Source organism: Taudactylus pleione, unplaced genomic scaffold (assembly GCF_031769625.1).
Source record: "Taudactylus pleione unplaced genomic scaffold, aTauple2 ptg001084l, whole genome shotgun sequence".
In the NCBI taxonomy this organism is placed as follows: Eukaryota; Metazoa; Chordata; class Amphibia; order Anura; family Myobatrachidae; genus Taudactylus; species Taudactylus pleione.
In genome coordinates, this window is record NW_028285485.1 from 2,251,371 (window position 1) to 2,273,117 (window position 21,747).

Sequence of the window (21,747 nt, forward strand, 5' to 3'; positions counted from 1 at the left end):
CCAGATCACAGTACCGCCATTTTACATCGCTGTACAGTATACCAGTCACTAACACAAAATGGCTGCTGCCATTTTGTGTGCAAAACCAACGTCCATTAAATTGTCCCCTATTCACTAAAAACTAGTCTTGGCAGTGAAGCGCCAGGCAGACGGTGCCTCGTGAGAAAGACCTTTAGCAGGCAGGATAATATGCATGAGGATGCAGCCTGACAAGTCACAGTGCCAGTGGCATTAGTGAGGCACGAGGTATGAATTAGAACGCTGTTTGCGGGCCATGGGTGTTTGGTTTATGAAGTTTACAGTAGGCCATTGTCAGGCTCGAACTAATTTTCTGCATCAACAAACGTGGAAATCGGCATTGTCCCACCTGCCACAGCCGACAACTGACAGGACTCAGAGTGTGCGTCGCCTGCTATAGACGAATGCATTATGTCTCTACTGCCCTAACCTGACATAAGTTTCGCTGCAAATTCATCTCGCCAGGAAAGCAATTAAACGACACAAGCAAGTGGTCAATACTGCTCTGTCTGAGATAACCTTACTGTGTAGGAGATGAGGTATTGGAAAAGAACACAAAACAGTTAAGCCGCTGGTCAATGTGTGTTCTTAAAGCTGTCAGGAGAGGGGGGAATTTGAAGTGTGACAGGAATAAAACTCTCTGAGATATCGGTCGGTGACCGAGCCGACCGGCACCTTAGCGCCACCTAATGGTGACCTCCTATGTACTGTGGTATCAGAACCTGAATTAAAGAGAAAATGTGCCATTTTATTTTAACTTTATTGTTCTATACATGAAAAGCAAATGGACATTTATGAACACTCCTCTATAGCTGTGTTTATAAAGAAAAAAAAAAAAAAAAGGGGTGTTGGCCCAAACAACCAATCAGCTTGCAACTTTCAAGTACATATATTTATAAGTAAACGTCTGATTGGTTGCTAAGGGCAACACCACCTTTCCTACACAGATACCTGTAGCGTCATTTTCACAAATGAAGGTGTCTTATTACAATGCAATATACTTTTTTACTGGAATAATACAACACTTCAGAAACTTTGCAGAAAAATAAGAATTAAATACTGCAAGAATTGTAATGACAGAAAGCAGATCATGTACAATCTCATCCTAGCAGAGATCCCGCTGTACTCTGCACAAGGGTCAGGAGAGTATGGCTTTTATAGTTCTATTTCATTGGGCATTGGGTTCCTCCGGAAAAGCATTTCCATATTTCCAATGCATCTTCCCCGGCCATAAAGCGCTCACTGGGACTCTGGCTGGAAGTAAATTACGTTTTGTTAGTTTGGCAGATCTGTAGTAATAAGCGGCGTGGATCAAAGGGTGTGCCCTCTATTTTATGGCAGCGCATAAAAGCGCGGCCGTACACCGAGTGCAAGACAGCCCGTGAAATATGCTTTTGATTTCAACCTGTGACTTGAATAACTCGGCTGTAAAATAAAAATCACCGGGCCACGGACAGCCTCCAGCCAAACAGATGCTTTCCCCGGCCTTTCCCTCACTGCTCAACACTAAAGGACTAATTGAAAACAACACTGTATGAAGGAGAGCTGTACAGGAGAGAGGCACGCAAGGGAACCTTATGCAGGTGCACTACATGTAACACGAATCCCTGTACTGGGGGGGCGTAGTACACGCTGCCTGTAACTGGGGGGGGGGGTGTAGTACACGCTGCCTGTAACTGGGGGGGGTGTAGTACACGCTGCCTGTAACTGGGGGGGGTGTAGTACACGCTGCCTGTAACTGGGGGGGGGGGGTGTAGTACACGCTGCCTGTAACTGGGGGGGGGGTGTAGTACACGCTGCCTGTAACTGGAGGGGGGGGGGGTGTAGTACACGCTGCCTGTAACTGGAGGGGGGGGGTGTAGTACACGCTGCCTGTAACTGGGGGGGGGGGGTGTAGTACACGCTGCCTGTAACTGGGGGGGGGGTGTAGTACACGCTGCCTGTAACTGGGGGGGGTGTGTAGTACACGCTGCCTGTAACTGGGGGGGGGGTGTAGTACACGCTGCCTGTAACTGGGGGGGGGGGTGTAGTACACGCTGCCTGTAACTGGGGGGGGGTGTAGTACACGCTGCCTGTAACTGGGGGGGGGTGTAGTACACGCTGCCTGTAACTGGGGGGGGGGTGTAGTACACGCTGCCTGTAACTGGGGGGGGGTGTGTAGTACACGCTGCCTGTAACAAGGGGGGCCGTACACGCTGTCTGTAACAAGGGGGGCCGTACACGCTGTCTGTAACAAGGGGGGCCGTACACGCTGTCTGTAACAAGGGGGGCCGTACACGCTGCCTGTAACAAGGGGGGCCGTACACGCTGCCTGTAACAAGGGGGGCGTACTTGACCTATGACTAGATGAAATATGTGCTATTTTTATGATATACTTGTATGTGCTAAATGTCATTCTATTACCATCTAATGGCGGAAGTCGTAATCGTTTTGCCTCGCTTTGATTGGGTGTGGTGGTATGAAATGTAGACAAGCACAATGTCAGCACTGGGAATGTCAGCACTGGGAATGTCAGCACTGGGAATGTCAGCACTGGGAATGTCAGCACTGGGAATGTCAGCACTGGGAATGTCAGCACTGGGAATGTCAGCATCGCGTTTTTACAGTGTTTGAGCCCTAAAACTAACCTAACCTCAGGCTAACACTGACATGTACGGTCTATTACCGGTACTAGTGGAGGGATCCTGTTAATGGTATACCTTGCGTTAATACAAATAAAAAAGGAATGGTTTCATTGTAGAGAGCCCATTTTAAAATGTACATGCAACCACACAGGGCATTACATGTGGCAGTCTGGCAAAAACATTAACCAGACCTATTCCGATGGATAGCAGCCTAAAGGTAACATCAGATACCCCTACTTGTGTGACTAGGTACCGCCTTGTAATTCTCTCAGCCCTAGCTAGATATACTGAGCATGAAACCAGATCCAGGTTCCAGGCCATTGGGGAGAATCTGCTTTGTTCTTCTCCAAGTGATATAGGATTAGCTGCAGTTCCTGAAATTAGTTTATAAGCCTGTCCCACTTAACCCCGGCTCTGTGGCCAGTATATGACCCCCGTGAAACAAGCCAGTATATGACCCCCGTGAAACAAGCCAGTATATGACCCCCGTGAAACAAGCCAGTATATGACCCCCGTGAAACAAGCCAGTATATGACCCCCGTGAAACAAGCCAGTATATGACCCCCGTGAAACAAGCCAGTATATGACCCCCGTGAAACAAGCCAGTATATGACCCCCGTGAAACCATTCCTTTTTTATTTGTATTAACGCAAGGTATACCATTAACAGGATCCCTCCACTAGTACCGGTAATAGACCGTACATGTCAGTGTTAGCCTGAGGTTAGGTTGAAAAGAAGCCAGTTGAAAAGAAAAAACAGCTTCCGAAAATGAATACTAATTGGATTGGGATAGTTCACATTCTCCGCCCCACAAATCCCTTCTTGAGAAAGGAAAAACAGTTTACTAACCTAATTATTGTGCCAGCTGTGGGCTGATCATCCCCCCAGCAGTGAGGGTCTACCCCGAATGGGAAGACAGGTGCTCTCGGCGACTCTTCTCCCCGCTTCACACATTTACTGCTGGGCTCTCCTGGACTGGGGTGGACAATGGACATGGTATTAATTAGACATTTAATGACATAGTGCAAAGAGCAGTGGTGTGCTATAATCTATAGCAAACAGCAGGTTCCATGCAGAGAGATCTGAAATCTAATATATCAGTGGTTGCAGCTGTTATTATTATTATTATGAACAGTTACGTCTATAGCGCCAGCATATCAGTATATTCCATTGTGCTTTACAATTACTGTGTATATGGGGAAGCAGTCGGGAAGTTTACGGACGTAATCCCAACCGCCGGCTTCCCGACTGTCTAATCTCGGCAGGGGGTCTAATGACAGGCCTTGAAATCCCGACACCCGGCTTACCGATTGAAGGTAAGCAGGCGCTAACAGCAGCGGGGGGGGTAGAGGGTTAGGGCTCCCGGGGGGGGCATAGGTTTAGCCAGCCTCCCGAGGGGGACATAGGGTTAGGCAGCCCCCCAGGAGGTTAGGGTTAGGCACCCCCCCGGGGGACTTAGGTTTAGGCGGCGGGGATGGGTTAGGTTTAGGCACTTGGGGGGATGTTAGGGTTAGGCACCCCTAAGGGAAGGTTAGAATAGGGTTAGCAAATACTTACCTTGGACAATCAGGATTTTCACCCGCTGTCGGGATTTGACTGTGGTAAATCATACTGAATATGTATGTATGTATGTATGTATGTATGTATGTATGTATGTATGTATGTAATAGGCTTACTATATACTTGTAGTGAAGTTCAATAAGAACGATATATACTGTGCAGCTCTGCTTATCTAGCGCCAAAACATTGCCTTAGATCTGCAGGATGTGAATAGAACTTTACGGGGAACGTCGTCTTCATCACTGTGTTAGGTCTGACCACAACCAGCACTAGGTAAGATGGGTGTATTTTTATAGCATCTGCACTGTTTTATTGTTTTCTCTTTATATACTATGTTGGAGCTGCAGATCCCTTGTGACGCCATATAAATAAGTACTAATAATAATAATAGACAGTTAATAGACATTTTAGTACATCTCATTGAACTTCACACAAAAACTAATAATTTTACATTTTGGGTGTCCTTGAAAAAAGCGCTAATATAAATAAAGCCCTTAAATCTACATTCAACTAAAAGATCGGCTCATCGCGTGGGTCTGCAGAGATTGGACAATACCCGATGATGTAATGGGTCACCCCCCAGCCATCGTCCATCAGCACAGTTGGGCATTCTATTTCTGCTAGATCTATTCATGTAAAGGTCATTCTATACAGAAGTGCATCTTTCTATGCTTATTGGCTGATCTATGGACTCCGCCTACACTTACTGAAGGACTTATGGCATCTCTGGCTGGTCCCTCCCTGCTCGCCTGCAATGCCAGAGATGTGAGACACTAGCTGCAGGTTCTTTCCATCTCATTGTAGAGTGTTACAGCCAACAGAGAACACATTTCCTACAGAAAACTCTTTGAATATAAACACTCACCCCATTACTTATCACCCATCAAATAGAGGTATTATACAGGACTGGCAAGGCTTGGGAGATACTCACCCCTGCCACCACCTCCATGCCCATAATTGCCCAGGCTCGCAGCCTGATGGCACAGAAACATGAAACTCTCTGTTCCGGATGCTGCGAGGACAGCACAGTGGTTGGTGGCCCTGGAGAGTCACGGGTAGTGGGGTACAGGTAGGGGGCGAGTCCTACTAACTGCAGGAGATTTCCATGAAGCTCCAATATAATACTCGGGGAATCCTCTATATTATGGGTAACGTGGGAATGTCTCAGGGCATGTGAGCCCAGCATGCGTGAATTGCTCTGAGTGGTAGGAATCTATCATCATTCTGTGGCCCAGTAGCTGTAGACCAGTATTACCCCCACAACACACACTCCTGGCAGTCACACAATACCTGGAGTCTGAGGGCGTAAAGGCGGCCATCTTATCTTGTGAGACCTTTAGTGTTTTAGCAGCACAGATGGGACCCAGCCATTTGTTGTCCCTCTTGCTCCTCTGAACGTCAGGACGCTTGTCTCCTTTATTCTCTGGTGCAGGTGAAGTCATGTCAAGACCTGTGCCCAATAACCGCCATTATTACTCAACAACACAGCACAAACCATATGTAACATGCACGCTAAACTGAAACAACTATAATTCCTTTTTACAGACGACAAGAAAACAGGTGTCGGTGTCATCCGTATACACCGTTAAGACGGCCACTCTGAGGCCTGAATTAATATTCACGAGTACGCAGACTATCACTTGCCTAGAGCAGTCACTGAGGCACGAGGCGCCACATGCCTCATTGATGACGCTAGTGAATAGCCAGGCTGCATTATCACTGGTTCACCTCAAGTGAACTTAACAAATATAAATCCCACAAACATCTGAAATTATGCCTTTTTTTTTCTTCCTCAAATATCGAGTCCATTCCTTTAAGGAATTGCATTAAAATGTTTGAATGCAGCCGTAACGCGGTCAAAGAAATTCGTTTTTTTTTTTTTCAAGGCTTAAGTGACCAAATGGCACCTATTTGCTGGGAGAAATAAAGAGGATGGTGTTCGGGAAAATCAATCGATAGTGGGATATAGAGAGGCTGGGCTTCCAGCTCGGAGATAGGACGCAGAATGCTGACATTATTGATTTTAGCCAGTTCAGCTGGTTTGGTAATTAAAATGTAAATTTGAGAAAGAGATTATGTCCTGACAGGAACGGTGGGATTAAAAAGGGATGATAAAAGCCTCTGCGTGAAAATGCACTCGCCATAGATAAAAGGAGACTGCTTGTACCGGGCTTAGCACTTGTGTGGGCTTACTCAGAAAACCAAAACAGGTCTGCCGAGTGCTCATGTCCCTTTTACAATGGGTAACTAAAGGAGCAACACTATAAAGTCTATATATTTCAATAGATCTGAGCCTAAAAATATGTAGGAGAGGTCTGCAAAATAGGATACAAAACATGGATTCAAAGGACATACAGTCGCACCTTCTGCACAAATTTAGTATTTCTATTTCACATAATACATGTCATTTTTTGTTCTTTATTTTTACACATATACTACCGATATAAGAAGCATTAACCCCTTGGTTTGATTTTTTTTCAACAATTCATTTTTTTAGATCATGGAATCTGTATAGTTCTGACCAAAGCACAACACAAAATTCTCTATATTTTCCAATAAAATTTATAAACTCTTTTTCACCAATTCCAAATAAAATACATTAAAAAAAAAAAAAAAAAAAAAGAGACCATAAATGATAAATTGACTGGTGTCCACCTTTGCATAATGCATTTTGTATAATTTATTGAATAATGAATACACCAGTCTGTGGTAAGTACAACAGTTGTTTAGTGCGTTTCCAAAGAAAAGCTTCATCATGAGGATCAAAGAACAGAATGAAAAGCAGTAATCAGGGAGCGGATATAAGAGGATTTCAAATACTTTTTTTGGCACAAATCTAAATTGGTCTAGAACGGACTGTCCTCCATAATGGATCATCCATGTGAGAAGGGCCCTTGGTAGGGAGACCACCAAGTGGTTTCTGGTAACTCTGACAGAGTTACGGCAGAGGGGTGAAACGGTCAAGACCATCATAATAGACTGCGCACTTCTCAGGTCTGCCCATTATGGGACGGTTTAAAATACAGAAACCATTAGGGAAGAAAACGCACAAGAAAACACAGGGGAGACCCACAATCTATGCAGAGACCTTTCTGGCCTCAATGCTAGGTGCTATGTCTGATACAAGCCCAACACTGCGCCTCATCCCTACAAAACTGTCTCTAGTGAACGTGGCTGGGAGTATAAAGTTGCAGGAATGAAGCGAAGGTACTGAAACACACATCCAGAGTGAATTTAGCAAAATAAAGACAAATCCTGGAGGAAAACCTGCAAGAGAACTAGGACTTGGGAGACTGTTTATATTCCAGCAGGACAATGACCCAAAGCAAGAGCCACGGTGGAGGGTCTTAACTACGAGCATATAAGCTGAAGAGCCAAACCTTCGTTTCTGAAAAGAACTAAAGTAACTGGATCTCTGGTACACATGTCCATTTGGCTAAGCCACCCTGACGGCACAATGGTGACAGCGTAGCCAGTTGTGTACAAGCCAGGACAATGATAAGAGGGGTACAGGTGAAGCACATTGTGTCTTCTTGTAGAGCACAGATAAAGAACCATATAGAGTGCTTCTGACGCTTCACCTCTATGTCGCGCCTGCTTTATCAGGCTTGCTGGCAGGCAGATTGAAGGGAGAAACCGCTGCTGATGGTTATCATGCCCTGGACATCGTTGTCAAACATAGTCTATATGTTTAGTATGTACTGCTGACAGCATAAACTGCACTGAATGCAGGTGGAGGCGGCATTTACCCTTCTGATGTTGGGTCAGACATTGGCGAGATACACAACTCAGACAGAATGACTTCCATTAGGCACACACAGATATATATTTGCCAATGCAACATTATAGAAGATACAGCAATGTGCTTGGCACCCAGGAGTACAGGAAGGGAGGGAGGCATTTGTATGTGGGGAAGCGGCAGAGAGCTGCAAGAGGAGGCGGCAGAGAGCTGCAAGAGGAGGCGGCAGAGAGCTGCAAGAGGAGGCGGCAGAGAGCTGCAAGAGGATGCAACAGAGAGCTGCTGCGTGCAGAAGTGTGCGGGAGAGATTGCTACACCAAATGCAGCAGCACAAGGGGGGGAAGCAACAGGGAACAGGAGCATGAGGGAGAGGGGAAACTGCAGGGTGCAAGACCATATGTAGAGATATACTGCATACATAATTTTTTTTTATGAAAACTTGAAAGGGTAACTTGGAGGGACCAAATATTGGTCTTTATCCGAGTGCTATTCTTCCTTGCTACAGTACTATGAGCACCCTGTCTGTAATCTTGTTTAGCTTGCTTGCTGTCAGCAGTAGACATTGTTATGCAGCTTTAGCTATGTCTGGCCCATAACATGCCCTTGTGTTACCTACTTGCAACTGTTAGCTCTGTGCAAGCAGGACAGAAACAATAGGGGTCACAAGGGTGAAACAGATTACGTTTAATGGAAGCTCTGACAAGATACAGGTGTCTCCTTGCAGTGTATCCTCATTGGATTGCAGTCTACCACTGCTATTTTAGGACTTTGCAAAATGGTTTCCATTTCTTTTATGAAACTGTGGAGTATCCTATGAGTGAGGAGTTCATAAAGTAAAAGCCTCCATGACGACAGGTCAGCGAGCGTACAATTTCTAGGGAATGAACAGACACCATTCACCTAAATAATGTCTCAGCCCACAAAATGGCTACCTCCACTGTGTGCACCATAAGGAAAGCCAGGCCAGTGCCCCCAAAGCTAGGAATGGAAAAACATTGATTGAAAACAGAAGTTTAAAATGGCCGGTGTGCGAAATGAGGAAAATAATTTCAATGTCAAGGTTATTTAGTGTTTGATTTCCCCCACACTTATCCAATAATATAACAATGCCAGACAGCGTCGCATAGAACACCATGTTAACCCAGATAAGACGGCGACAAATCAGGGTCCGCACAAGTGCGCTTAACTAAGGAGAGGGGCTCCTGTCATGGCTGGCTCCTGTGAAGCCCTCTCCTAGTGATGAATTTATGACTCTATTAGGCATTAGGCTGTGTAAACAACACTCTTAATCAGTGCCGTGGAAAAATAGTGTCTCCAAAAGGCAATTACTTGTTTGTTTTAATCATGTTTTATTCCCACCTAATTATACAGAGGAAATAATCACTTTTTCAGACCCTCATTGCATGAAAGGGCATAAAAGCACCTCTCCCAAGAGCCGGCCTGATGAATGGGGCACTTCGAACGACTCCCCCAGCCATCCATATTCTTCTTCCAATACATGCACTGTGCTGGCGTTCTCATTTCTATTTCAGGTGCCCAAATAATCTGGTTACGCCAACAATACGAGATTGTTCGATCATAAAATCATAATTTAGCAGATATAGATGCGCCATGACGGCCTTAAATATCAGTGCTACCATTAGACAAATATAGGCAGTTGCCTAGGGTACAAGATGTTGTGTGCGGTTATTGATTACCAACTACGATCTCCCACTAGGGTGGCACTAGAATATGGCAAATAAATCCATTTAATGTACCATCAAGTGAAATACACCTTATAGATGTGGAAGGGGAAGTAAGAATTTGCAGACTGCCGGATACAAAATGAAGGATTAAAGCCCATATTTATCAACAAGCGATATTCTTATCACTTGTTACTAATATTAAATGGTGCTTCAACCAATCAGCTCCTGTCACGTTTTTGAAAAACGACAGTTAGGAGCTGATTGGCTGGAACACCGTTTAAAGATTAGGAACGAGTGATAACAAGAATGTCTTGGCCTTAGTGCTGTGAAGAAACCTCTACCCCTGTCACCAAATAAAGTCCTGCAATAACCTAAGAAGACACCTTTTAGCAGGTCAATACAAATATTTTACCATAGCTTTGTTTTTTCCCCCATGAAGTTTGGAATGTAAGGTCCCCCCCTGCCAGGAGGGGGGGACCTTACCGCTCTCTTATAGGAGCCACTACTTCCTGACACTCAGCCATCAGGTGCAAACATCAATAAGGTCTTTACGTGCGAAAAGGTCATTAAAAAATACCAAATGCCTTAATTTGCTAGGACACTCTCTAATGGGTAATGGCTTCACAGCTCACTTAACTAATCTCCTAATCACCAACATTAAAACTAATTCACGTTTTATTACATGACAGAACCCAAAGACTGTTTTCATGCTAAGACCAAATGTAAATATGCAGAATTAATACAATTAAAATAAAAAAAAAAACACTAAAAAAAACTTATTTCAATTGGAAAATAAAATAGGGTGACATGATATTAAGAGGGCAGATTATAGGGCTAGCATGTTAATCAGTATATAATATTGTTACCCAGTTCACGTAAAATACACAGGACGAGGATTAAGTTTGGTCCAGAAGTCAGAGCTGAAGTAGGGCATTGCTGTGTGTAGCGCTGGAACAAAGAGACTTGTTAATTACCATCATCTGGTGCTTACAGCAGATCGGAATGGTCATACATAGGTGAGGAACTACACATATATTACTATCACTGTTCATTGCTAATGGTTATTTTGATCTAAAGACTATCTACAATGATATCATGTTGCCCTTTACTGTTAAGAATTATTAATCGGTATGAGGTCAGATTGCCGACACAGTGAATGTTGGCAGCCAGAATGACAACACACAATTTTAGAGTTAGATTAGGGTAAGGCTGCAATTAGGGTTAGATTAGGCTAAATTAGGGTTAGATTAGGTTTAGCCTTAAACTAAAAGTCAACGGGAAATACCATTGTTGACATGCCGACTACTGACATACACAATGTCACATTCTGGCAATGTGAACATTATGTCAGTGTTGACATTTGACGTGTCGACATTCTGAATCTCGAGAAAACAGACCAAACCCTAATTAATAATTATTACAGTGTTTTTATAGTTGCTGTGGGTAAATTTACAAGGTGACTTTTTATATGGATTTACATTTTTATTTTACATTCCTCATTGCGGACAATATATATTGTAAAAAATAAAAAAATAAAAACTGACTCACGATCCACTACTGCAGTGCATGTCATTTATCCGGTAACCTTCCCTTCCACACAAGCAGGTTTCTACTTAGATCATACGTGTAGATGACTAGACAAAACTTAAAAATAAAGATTTAAAAAAAATAAAATAAAAAAAAGTCTTTCCAGAGTAATATTTTGGTGCACAAAGATCAGAGCCTCTGTTACTGTACATTATCTTGTGATTAATTTAATCCACTCATCTGATGTAATCTTCCTGCCGCTAGTAGAAGAGTGGACCTGTGACCTTGTAGAGGAGGCCAGGCCGGCCATTCCAGCACAGGTACACGGGATGGAACCTTACTGCTGGCCGCACAGGAGTTCCAGCACATGCTTGCTGACATTTGCCATCTGTGTAGCATAGTAATATGTATTTGCTGTCTGGACACATTAGCAGAATGCAGACGCACCCCCACATAGTGGCAAAAGTGTCTGTATTCCTTGTACTTTACTGCACAAAATCGCTCTCTCAGGGGCTACAACTGTAAAGCTGCACGGTTACCAGCATCTATAGATGGCTAGGGTTATTTATCTGTTACTGTATTGCAGAACCAGCAGAGCCCTGGGAAAGATGGCTACAGGGAGCAGCTGCCTGTGCTCCGGCTATGGGATGGGACACCTATTATTTTATCCACTTTGTGGGTAGATGCCAGTGATGACATGGTTTCTCGGAAGCAGATTCAATTAACTGTAAGTTGGAGTCACGTGGGTAAAGTGCCCGGGAGCTATTCAATTACCGATCCACAATAAACTACCAGCAGCCCCGGGACAGACGCTACAGCAGATAATCGCTGCACCCTCCGTAGTTGCGAGCGGAAAGGGGCAATGACTGCTGCCTTGGGACTGCGCGCAGGTCTGCAACTAAATAGCTCCGGTCACTTTACCCACGGGAACAGACTGAGCAACTCAACCACATGGCTATTGGTATCTGACTCTTAAGCTGGCCACACACTAGACCAACTTACATCCAACCAGCCAACTTGTTGATTGGTTGGAATGAAAATCTGGTAAGGTATGGGAGCAAATGATGATCAGCAATTTGCTCCGAAATGCCAGAAAACAGATGAAAATGGTCGTCAGACAAGTTTGTTAAATGTTTGATCTAAACTATTTGTTCAAACAACAGTTTTTGTTCATTTTCCGGCGTTTGGGAGCAAACTGCTGATTGTCATTTGCTTTCATTCCTTACCAGATTTTTCATTCCAACCAATCAACAAGTTGGCTGGTTGGATGTAAGTTGGTCTAGTGTGTGGCCAGCTTAAGTCTGATCATATGTCTGGTGAAAGTACTTTTCATGACTGGAACAGGGCGAGATGCTGAGGCTCCTAAATGCTTCACCCTATGTTTGTGAAGGATGTGGTGATCTCTCAGGCAGCCGAGGAGGCCTTAGATCCATACTGGACCAATGATCGCCTCATAAACGTGACTGGACCAATGATCGCCTCATAAACGTCACTGGACCAATGATCGCCTCATAAACGTGACAGGACCAATGATCGCCTCATAAACGTGACAGGACCAATGATCGCCTCATAAACGTCACTGGACCAATGATCGCCTCATAAACGTCACTGGACCAATGATCGCCTCATAAACGTCACCGGACCAATGATCGCCTCATAAACGTCACCGGACCAATGATCGCCTCATAAACGTCACCGGACCAATGATCGCCTCATAAACGTCACTGGACCAATGATCGCCTCAAACGTCACTGGACCAATCGGACACCCACAAAGCATTGATTGTAGGACTTTTTAGGAGTATGGATTCACTTGCTGTGCCAGTAGGACAAGCCCTCTTCTAGCTTAAGCAGCTTTATTACCATTTCATCCATAATCCTGACAGTGCCCTTCAATAAACATTATCATTACAGAAGCCCAGAATCCTGTACAGTGGTGATAAATCTCCCATGGTGCCATCAATTTTTGCAGAGTGCTACCTGCTGACGTGATTGGTGGGAACAGAGGAAACTCTTCGCTAGACCCATAGAAGAATTGGAAAGCCACAAGACCATTAAGCCCAACAAAGCTCTGACCCAGGAGTGTAATCAAATAATTATTACTAACATTGTGTGGGATAAACCCTTCTTATCGTACTCCGTCACACCAGATCCTCAAATCAACCATATTGCCAAGGAGATCTGCTTACATCCTGTAGATGGACATTGTCTCCCTTCTAGTATATGCTCCCCCTTCTCCGACCACCACTTCCAAACACAATACCAGCTTGTTAGCTGTACCACGAAAGATAGGACACACATTTAGTATATGGCTATGATTCTTCATTTATTTCTCATTCCTGGAAGAACTATCCGCAACTCTTAGCTCCCTCCTAGAGCTGTGCAATACCAGTCTATCCATCTAACAATCCTCTTCTTCCGAAGAATTTAACTAAAGGGGTTGGGTACGGAATGCTGGAGTCCGGGCGCCAGCCGATCAGAATCCCAACGCCAGCATCCCAACATGATTAGGATTGGTGACACTTGTCGGCAAGTATCCTATCCCAAAACCTAACACTCACACCCCGCAACCTAAACCTAACCCTCCTCCCTGCAGCCTAAACCTTACCCTCCCCCCTAGTACCTAACCCTAGCCCCACTACTTACCGTCGGGATGCCAGCACTGGAATTCTGACTGGTGTCGGGATTCGAGCACCGGCATTGTGAGCGAAGAGATCCCAACAGCCGGGATAATAACTACGTCCCAACTAAAGATAGGTACACACCTATACAATTGTCGGACAGTTGGTTTGTGAGATATCTTATGAGTGTGAATCCTTCCATCAGGTTTTATGGGAAGAAAACTGGTTGCATCTGAAGATCAGGTGTCATTAGGCTTCCTAATATTCCTCCGATACAATGGCACAATATTGGGCAAAAGAAGCACTACTGACCGTTCTGTTCGATGCTCCTCCAGCAATGTGTACGGAGTCACGATATTATCAGCAGAAGGTTTTGACAGATGAAGATTGAGGATCGAACGTTATCCCGGGTACACACTAGACGATGGGGTGCCCGATCCAGCAGATCGGGCTGACATATCGTCCACATCGGCCAGTGCGTGCCCACTACAACACTGACAATGTGCGCTCCCGCGCGTCATACTCCATCGGACCGTCATTCAGGTCCGACGGGAGATATAGTTAGCGGGAACCATGCTGCCGAATGCTGAGTAAGTGTCCCCTACATTGTACGGCACTACATAACCGATGGCTTTCCGGTTACTGTGGAGCTACTAGTCCCAGCATGCCCTACCGGCCACTAGTATCGATTTGTCACAAAAGTTGTCTGGGCAGGCTGGGAATTATCGTTCCGCACCATTTTCCTAAGCCTGCTGCTGTTATTATTATTATAATAATAATAAGATATTTATTTGAATAGGATTTCACAAGCCGCACTCTGGACCTACTTTGACTCCCATGTCCAAAAGCAGCCTGATAAAAACACTCATTACATAGATGATTAGATACAGGTTTATAACCTCCAAAAGGGAAATAAAAAAAATTAAATAAAAAGGAGAAAATAGACTTGTTTTTTCCCAGTTTTTATTCAAAGATCATTTAAATAATCACACATGGGCTATTTGCTTAGAGTATAAAGTCCTCCTGCATAATAATCTCATTAAGTGTATATCGGTGCAGCCAATATGCATGTCTTTATAAGGCGCACAGCGCAGGCTGAGAAAAAGGCGCAGGGAAGATTGCTTTACAGAAGCCTCCGATAGAGCGCGGAGAGGTGTCGCATCACTCTGTATAATAGGATTTAATTAAACAGATTTACTGTAATTCCAGAGCCGTTTACAAGAGAAGGCGCGTGAGGAGGGGGATTTTTTTGTTTTTTTTTCCCTCGGCAGGAAATAAATATCCTTTTATAAATATTCCTTTGTAGCCCACATAACAGCGGCAGGCTTTAAACCACAGGGCTACATGACTGAATGAAATAAACCCGCAGTCTCCGTCCCCTCTCCACCAACAAAGTATTTGTTTATCTGTAGCCAATCGCTGCTCTCCTATCTCTGTAATGACTTCCTCGCAGCAGTCAGAGAGATTACCCACACCACTGATCCCTTTATTACCTCATAATGGCTGTTTATTTACTTTACTGCCGCAGTAACATGCCAGGATAAAGCTTTCCACAGCTGGGCAAACTCACCGTACTCAGCGCGAAGGTGGTCCGGAATGCCAGGTTCATAACCTTCCTTCTCTGGTACCTCTTCGAAATCCTCTTCCTCATCATCGTCGTCATCGCTGGCTTTCACCTGTGTAAACGACGACAATAAGGGACATTCAGAAAGGACGTAGAACAATAAAGCAAAAAAAAAAAAAAGTCAATAAAAGAACATTATAATATAAAAGAAACAAAATTATATTCATTTTCAGGGCATTCATAAGTTAATTGGTAGGTTCTTTATAAGCAATTGGGTTAGTTACGACAAAGATGTACGGGTATATTTACTAAGCAAGGGATTTTCAAAACTCACTATTTTTGCCGATTTTGTCTACCATATTTAAAAGGGCAATAATGGCAAAAGCAAAATCAGGCTTCGGTTGCATGAAATTTTAATTGGTCTTGTAAATCGGAATCGGTATGATTTACCACCGGACCCATGCCCGGCGGTTGGAATCCTGACAGCGGCATCCCGTCAGAGGAGGAAATCCCGATCGTCCTAAGGTAAGTATTCTCTAACCTAATTCTACCCCCTAACCCTCCCTTAGGGGTGCCTAACCCTAACCTTCTCCCCCAGTACCTAAACCTAACCCACCCTTCCCCGCCGCCTAAACCTAAGTCCCCCGTTGGGGTGCCTAACCCTAACCCTCCCTCCCACTAGCCTAACCCAACCCCCACCCCCCTGCAGCTGTCCGCGCTCGGTATCATTTCAATCGGGATGCCGGGCGCCGGTCTCCCGACGTCGGTAAAATGACAGGCATCTAGATTTAGACGCCTGTCATTTAACCCTCGCCGGGTTTAAGCAGTCGGGAAGCCGGCTGTCGGGATTAGGTCCGCCGGCTTCCCGACTGCATACCTGTAAACCTGGCAGGTAAAATCTGCAAACGTCGTGGCTTTTCATAATCCACTGTAATCAATATACCCCATTGTTCTTGCAGTGCAGATCACAACGGGGGGAATTCTTCCTAAAACATTTTTTGAGTTCATCTTTACAGTAGTGGAGGATCTAGTGATGGTAGACAATTTAGCCGAGTCATGGCCTCTCCTGCACGCGGATGGGTGTAGGACTTGTGCCATTTCTGAGGTCAATCCCTGCATAGCTAAAACAGCCTAGCGGGAACGCTAGCTCTACAACACTAAGGGGCCGCGGGTTGACATTACACGCATTTCTTGGGATATTTTCGTGAAACAGCAAGTTGAGGATGTTGCACGTTAATTCTGCAGGGTGCGACCTATGTAAAGTACATGAAAGAGTGGGGAAATCATCCTGGACCCCCCAAAAAGTGGCAGATAAGAATGTAGATAAGGGTAATATAGGAGGCTGTTAGTGACCACAAGAAAAGTATTGGAGGCAGTTATACAGTTATATGGGGGCACAGGGTCGAATTCTGACACTTTTATAAATGAAGGGTTACGATAGCCAGAAACTGTATCTCAGCACATAGGGCTCGATTCAGAGCCACTCGCCAGATGCGTACGCTTGCACCCAGCATATGCAAATTCGTCTAAGTGACGGCATGGCAGGCGATCGCACGGCAGGGCATAAGCACGCCCACTATGTCTTGGCGTGTGATTGCTTTGTGTATGTAGACGCCCAGCAGCCTGTCTGAAGACGCCCACTTGCGCACGTCATCTCTAGCAAGTGTATGGTACATCGGGTACCGTCGGAAGTGAACGCAGCGCTTGAGGTTGACTATACCCTACCGCAAGCACTGCGATCACTTCAGTGTGAAATACATCCAGGTGCCGTGTACTATGACGCTTCCACTTAATTTATGCACGCCTCTGAAACGGAGTTAAGAAGCTCAGGCGCGCCTGCGTTGGCATCTCCACTCCCCCGTTTACAATGTCCTGCCCCTGTCACCACCCACAAACGGCGTCTCCTGTCGCTCTGCTGGGCTGTCTATGCGCAGAGAGCGAACGCTTCCTGATCTCTACCACTGGTTTGTGCACTGCCATGCGTACTCATGCGTAGATTGCAAAAATCGTCCAGCTACAAGCGAACGCATCCTAGCGAGCGGGTCTGAATCAGTTCCATAGTCTCTACAGTATTTTGGAGAACATTAAAGTGTCTCTATAATGATATCCGAGTGTATACAGTATATACAAGTTAGTAATAAGTTAGGGGGGAAAAAAAACAAAACCTTGTAGTAACTCATGTCCAGAAACCCCTCTCTCATCAATACATCACCTCTACATTATTATCATCCTTTATACGGCGCCCCTAGGGGTCTACAGCGCCTTACAGAGTACATAAAGAGAAACAGTATGAACAAATCAAGGAAGAAGTAACTTACAGTACAGAACATAGCAGGACATGGACAAGGTTTATACACATTGCTGCATCGGAGGTCATAATACCCACATAAGCAGCATGGCCACAGAACCTAAAGGGGCCTATCCATTAGCAACTAAATTGAACTACTGAACGATATATCGTTCAGTCATTCAATATATCTGCTAATGGATAGGCCCTGAACGATGACAGATGCGCACTCCCACAGCCGATAAATTGTGTCTTTTGTCTCTCCAACATGTTGGTCAATTATCGCTTATCGCTGCCAATATCTGACAGTTTATAAGCTGTAAGGAATGACGAACGATATTTTTAATGAAAATGAATAGAAACACAAAAAAAAATAAATCCACTCCCTGAATGATGTCATGCAATATCGTTCGTCGTTTGCAAAAATCTGACATGTACATGACAGATATCTGTCACCGCAGCCCCAGGAATTTAAAGGATAAATCTTTTGTCTTTCATTGTAGAGAAAGATCTGCTAATGAATAGGCCCCTTAAGGGTCTATTTACTAAGCAGTGTTAGGAGAAGTGAAGAGTGATAAGGTGCCAGGCAATCAGCTCCTAACTGTCATTTTTCAAACACAGCCTGTGAAATGACAGTTGGGAGCTGACTGGCTGGTACCTTATCACTTTTCACTTCTCCTAACACTGCTTAGTAACTAGACCCCTTAAAGTTACGGTGCCATTGTAGGCAGTGGACAGAAGATAATGGTTTAAGTGAGGGAAGTAAAATCCCAGGAGGGTAGATGGCCCTGCTCGTGAGAGATTACATACATGTCCCACATCATTACACCCATTTTCCATCAGTATACCACCCCAACATGTCCTACATCATTACACCCATTTTCCATCAGTATACCACCCCAACATGTCCCACATAATTGAACCCATTTTTCTGCTTCTTAAAGAAAATCACCTATAAAATTATGTCTTTATTAGCCGTACTTTCCTAATTAAAAACCTCTAGGGCGTCTATGTACTAAGCCTTGGAGAGAAATACAGTGGAGATAAGGTACCAACCACTTAGCTCCTATCTATCCCTTTACAGGCAGAGTCTGAAAAATGACAGTGAGGAGCTGATTAATTAGTGCTTAATTTCGCTCCACGGCTTAGTACATAGCACCCCTATATGTATTATTATTTATTGGGAGGGGTGTCCCAAGACAGTTTATCCCCTTCTCCTACCATTTTCCCTATTTCCATCAGTCAGTAATTATTTATTATTATTCCCAGTTATTTATATAGCCCACACATATTCTGCAGAACTTCACAGAGACTATTTCTCTTTCACATCAGTCCCTGCCCCAGTGGAGCTTACAATCTATAGTCACCACTACAGGCTATGCTCACACACGCACGCATACACAGTAGGGATTTTTTGTGTTTTTTTTGTCAGAAGCCAATTACCTTACCAGTATGTTTGCAGACTCTGGGAAAACCCACGCAAACATGGGGCGAACATATAAACTCCACACAGATGGGCCGTGACCAGGAATTGCATTCAGGACAGTGCTAACCACTACGCCAACCGTGCTACCTAATACTCCATTCATGCCAATAATACATATACAAAAGGTCATAGAGAACACTGTTTGAAATGGGATCCAGTCAAAATCCAAACAATTGTGATGCTGGCGGCAGCATTTCAACAGGAAGTACTTGGGCTGGAGGGGGGGTTAGGGTTAGGGTTAGGCACTATGGGGAGGGTTAGGCACTAAGGGGGGAGGGTTAGGTTTAGGGTGCGAGGAGGGGGAGGTTAGGTTTAGGCACCAGGGAGGGAGGGTTAGAGGTAGGAAGAGGGGGAGTGTTAGGATACTGACCGACAAGTGTCAGGATGCCATTGTCGGGATTCTGACCAGCGGCATCCCGTACCCGTCCCGTTTGAAATAAGCTCACTCTAGCAGGAGAGTAGAAAGTATTGCCGACACATTGAGGCCCGGAGAATTGTACAATTTTGCATTATAACATGACATAATGTGTTGACCACCACCCAACCAAAATGAAATGGATATAGATAGTTAACTGTTAATATACTGGGGGGGTTCCACCAACAGGCAAAATAATCTGAATACATTGCAAATCACCATGTTGTCACTTGCATGGGAAAATAACTTATTGGGAAAAAAAAATTGTAGACATTTCTTTTTTTAAGACCTCTTGCACCTGGGAAAGGCAATCTGACCTAGACTATTAGTCGTTATATGAAATCAAGTCAAGCAAACTGAAAATTGTGAACCATCATTAGATCAAAAACCGTAATAAGGCCACAATTCTTGTAATAAACAGGATTCTCTATGCAAGATCCTTAATATATCCGTCACCTCTGTTTGGAGGACGTGTTCGTATACCTGCAATCTGACCCATGTTGGCTTACATCTCTCTTAAGTTTTCATCAAAGCTTTAAAACCCGGACACTCCAGGAATAAAATGATTATATCTGGAGTCATCACAGACCATTGGCTCCAGCTGGAAAGTGGTGGGTGAAAATCTTTGGAAGGAACACGTTGTCCTTCATACATTAATTTAATATACGGCAATTGTATAACCATGTGTGACTGAGTCTCTATACCAAGTGCTCCGATGAAGCGGCCGCTACTCTTTTTCCACGCCAAGTTCCGTTGTGCTTCATATACAAACGCTTCATATAGACGCACACTGATATACAAGTGCCGCGTATCAAATGCATCAGTGCAACCTCCTGAAGATATGATAGCGTTCAAATAAGACGTGAAAAAGGCACACGGCGCAAGCCAAGTCGCACGGGACCTGGAGGCTCACTCATGCCAGGTGTCCCGCGTCACATGGCGTACTGAGACCTGGTGTATGAGGACACATCTGTAATTTACCTACTGTGCCCACTAACATGTGAACATATGAGAAGCACAGCAGATGGGGCAACGCAATGAATGACAGATTGGCAGTACACACTATACTCATCGTTCCGATCCAATTTGGAACGCTATATCTTATAGTGTGTACACAGCTTAACTTACAAATACAGGCCAGTCTATGATCGTGTCACATGATGTAAAAGACCATTCTCAGGGGGCCTATTCATCAAACGATAAATGGCCCATTCATCATCAGGGGTCCGATAGGACCCCCTTGGTATTCATCAAACTCTGAAAACTGAAAGCTTTCAGAGTTTTCTGCCAAGAACAAGCGCCATCTTCAGACTGCGCTTGCTCTCATAGCTCCTCTCTTTCCTATGGGAAGGAGTTCCGGGGATGCGAAGAGGGATCCGAGCGGATCCCTCCGCCTCCTCCTCACTACCTTCCCGACGGCTGTGCGCATGCGTAGCCGGGCAGATGGGGAGGCGGTAAGTAACGCACCTATATCAGTAGCTGCGATACTAACCGAGGGGCCAGCTGCTTTTCGGAGCAGCTGTCCCCGCACCGGAGCAATGATGAATTGCGCCGGTGCAAAGTTTCCCCTGCTGCGAGTTGGCTACTTAAGTATCCCTCCCAGCGAGTTCAATCCTTCCTCATCGGAGGTCATACGACATTCGATAATGAATAGGCCCCCTCAGTCTCAAAAATATGTCCCTCTCTGAACTCCGTACACCGCCTCTCACAATGTTTTATCCTGATTTGGCAGCAGGACATCCCTCCCACTAGACACACCTGCACCTTCAGCTTACATCTACGGGTTATTACCCAGCCCTAAATCCCCCAAATCGCACTCATTCCTAATGCTCTCATGCCGTGAAAGCGCCACGGTCCTCATATCCGACTTTTGGAAGAGCTCCTCTTTCACGGCCAATGCTAAACTAAAACCCCAGCAACTATTAGCAAGTGATAAATGGAGAAGACATGAGACTTTGTCAATTCTCCCATCAGTGCCCCACAGCAATAATACTTTACATACATCATCTCTACAGAACTGATCAGCCACACAGCATTGGGTCTCATACAGGAAAAACGCCGTCACAGATGTATTGGGGCTGCTCCGATTCCAAAAAACCCAAATCTGTGTATTGATAACAAGAACATACAGTCTCCCAGTACCTCTATTCTCTAATAACACACCAGGCGCCCAGCCTATACTCTTCACACACATAATCAGATGCAAATTCATTTTGTTTAGG

At 44.7% G+C, this 21,747-nt stretch overlaps 1 protein-coding gene across 4 annotated transcripts in view; it reads right to left on the bottom strand.

Moving 5' to 3' along the window:
* Positions 1 to 21,747, bottom strand: part of UVSSA (UV stimulated scaffold protein A) — an 81,403-nt gene that overhangs the window by 19,106 nt on the left and 40,550 nt on the right. For all 4 annotated transcript variants that reach the window (XM_088461631.1, XM_088461628.1, XM_088461630.1 and 1 more), the window contains exons 8-10: positions 15,344 to 15,449; positions 5,493 to 5,652; positions 3,492 to 3,617 (exon numbers count right to left, since the gene is read on the bottom strand). In XM_088461631.1, coding sequence (XP_088317757.1) covers positions 3,492 to 3,617; positions 5,493 to 5,652; positions 15,344 to 15,449 — 392 coding nt within the window. The remainder of the gene's footprint in view (positions 1 to 3,491; positions 3,618 to 5,492; positions 5,653 to 15,343; positions 15,450 to 21,747) is intronic.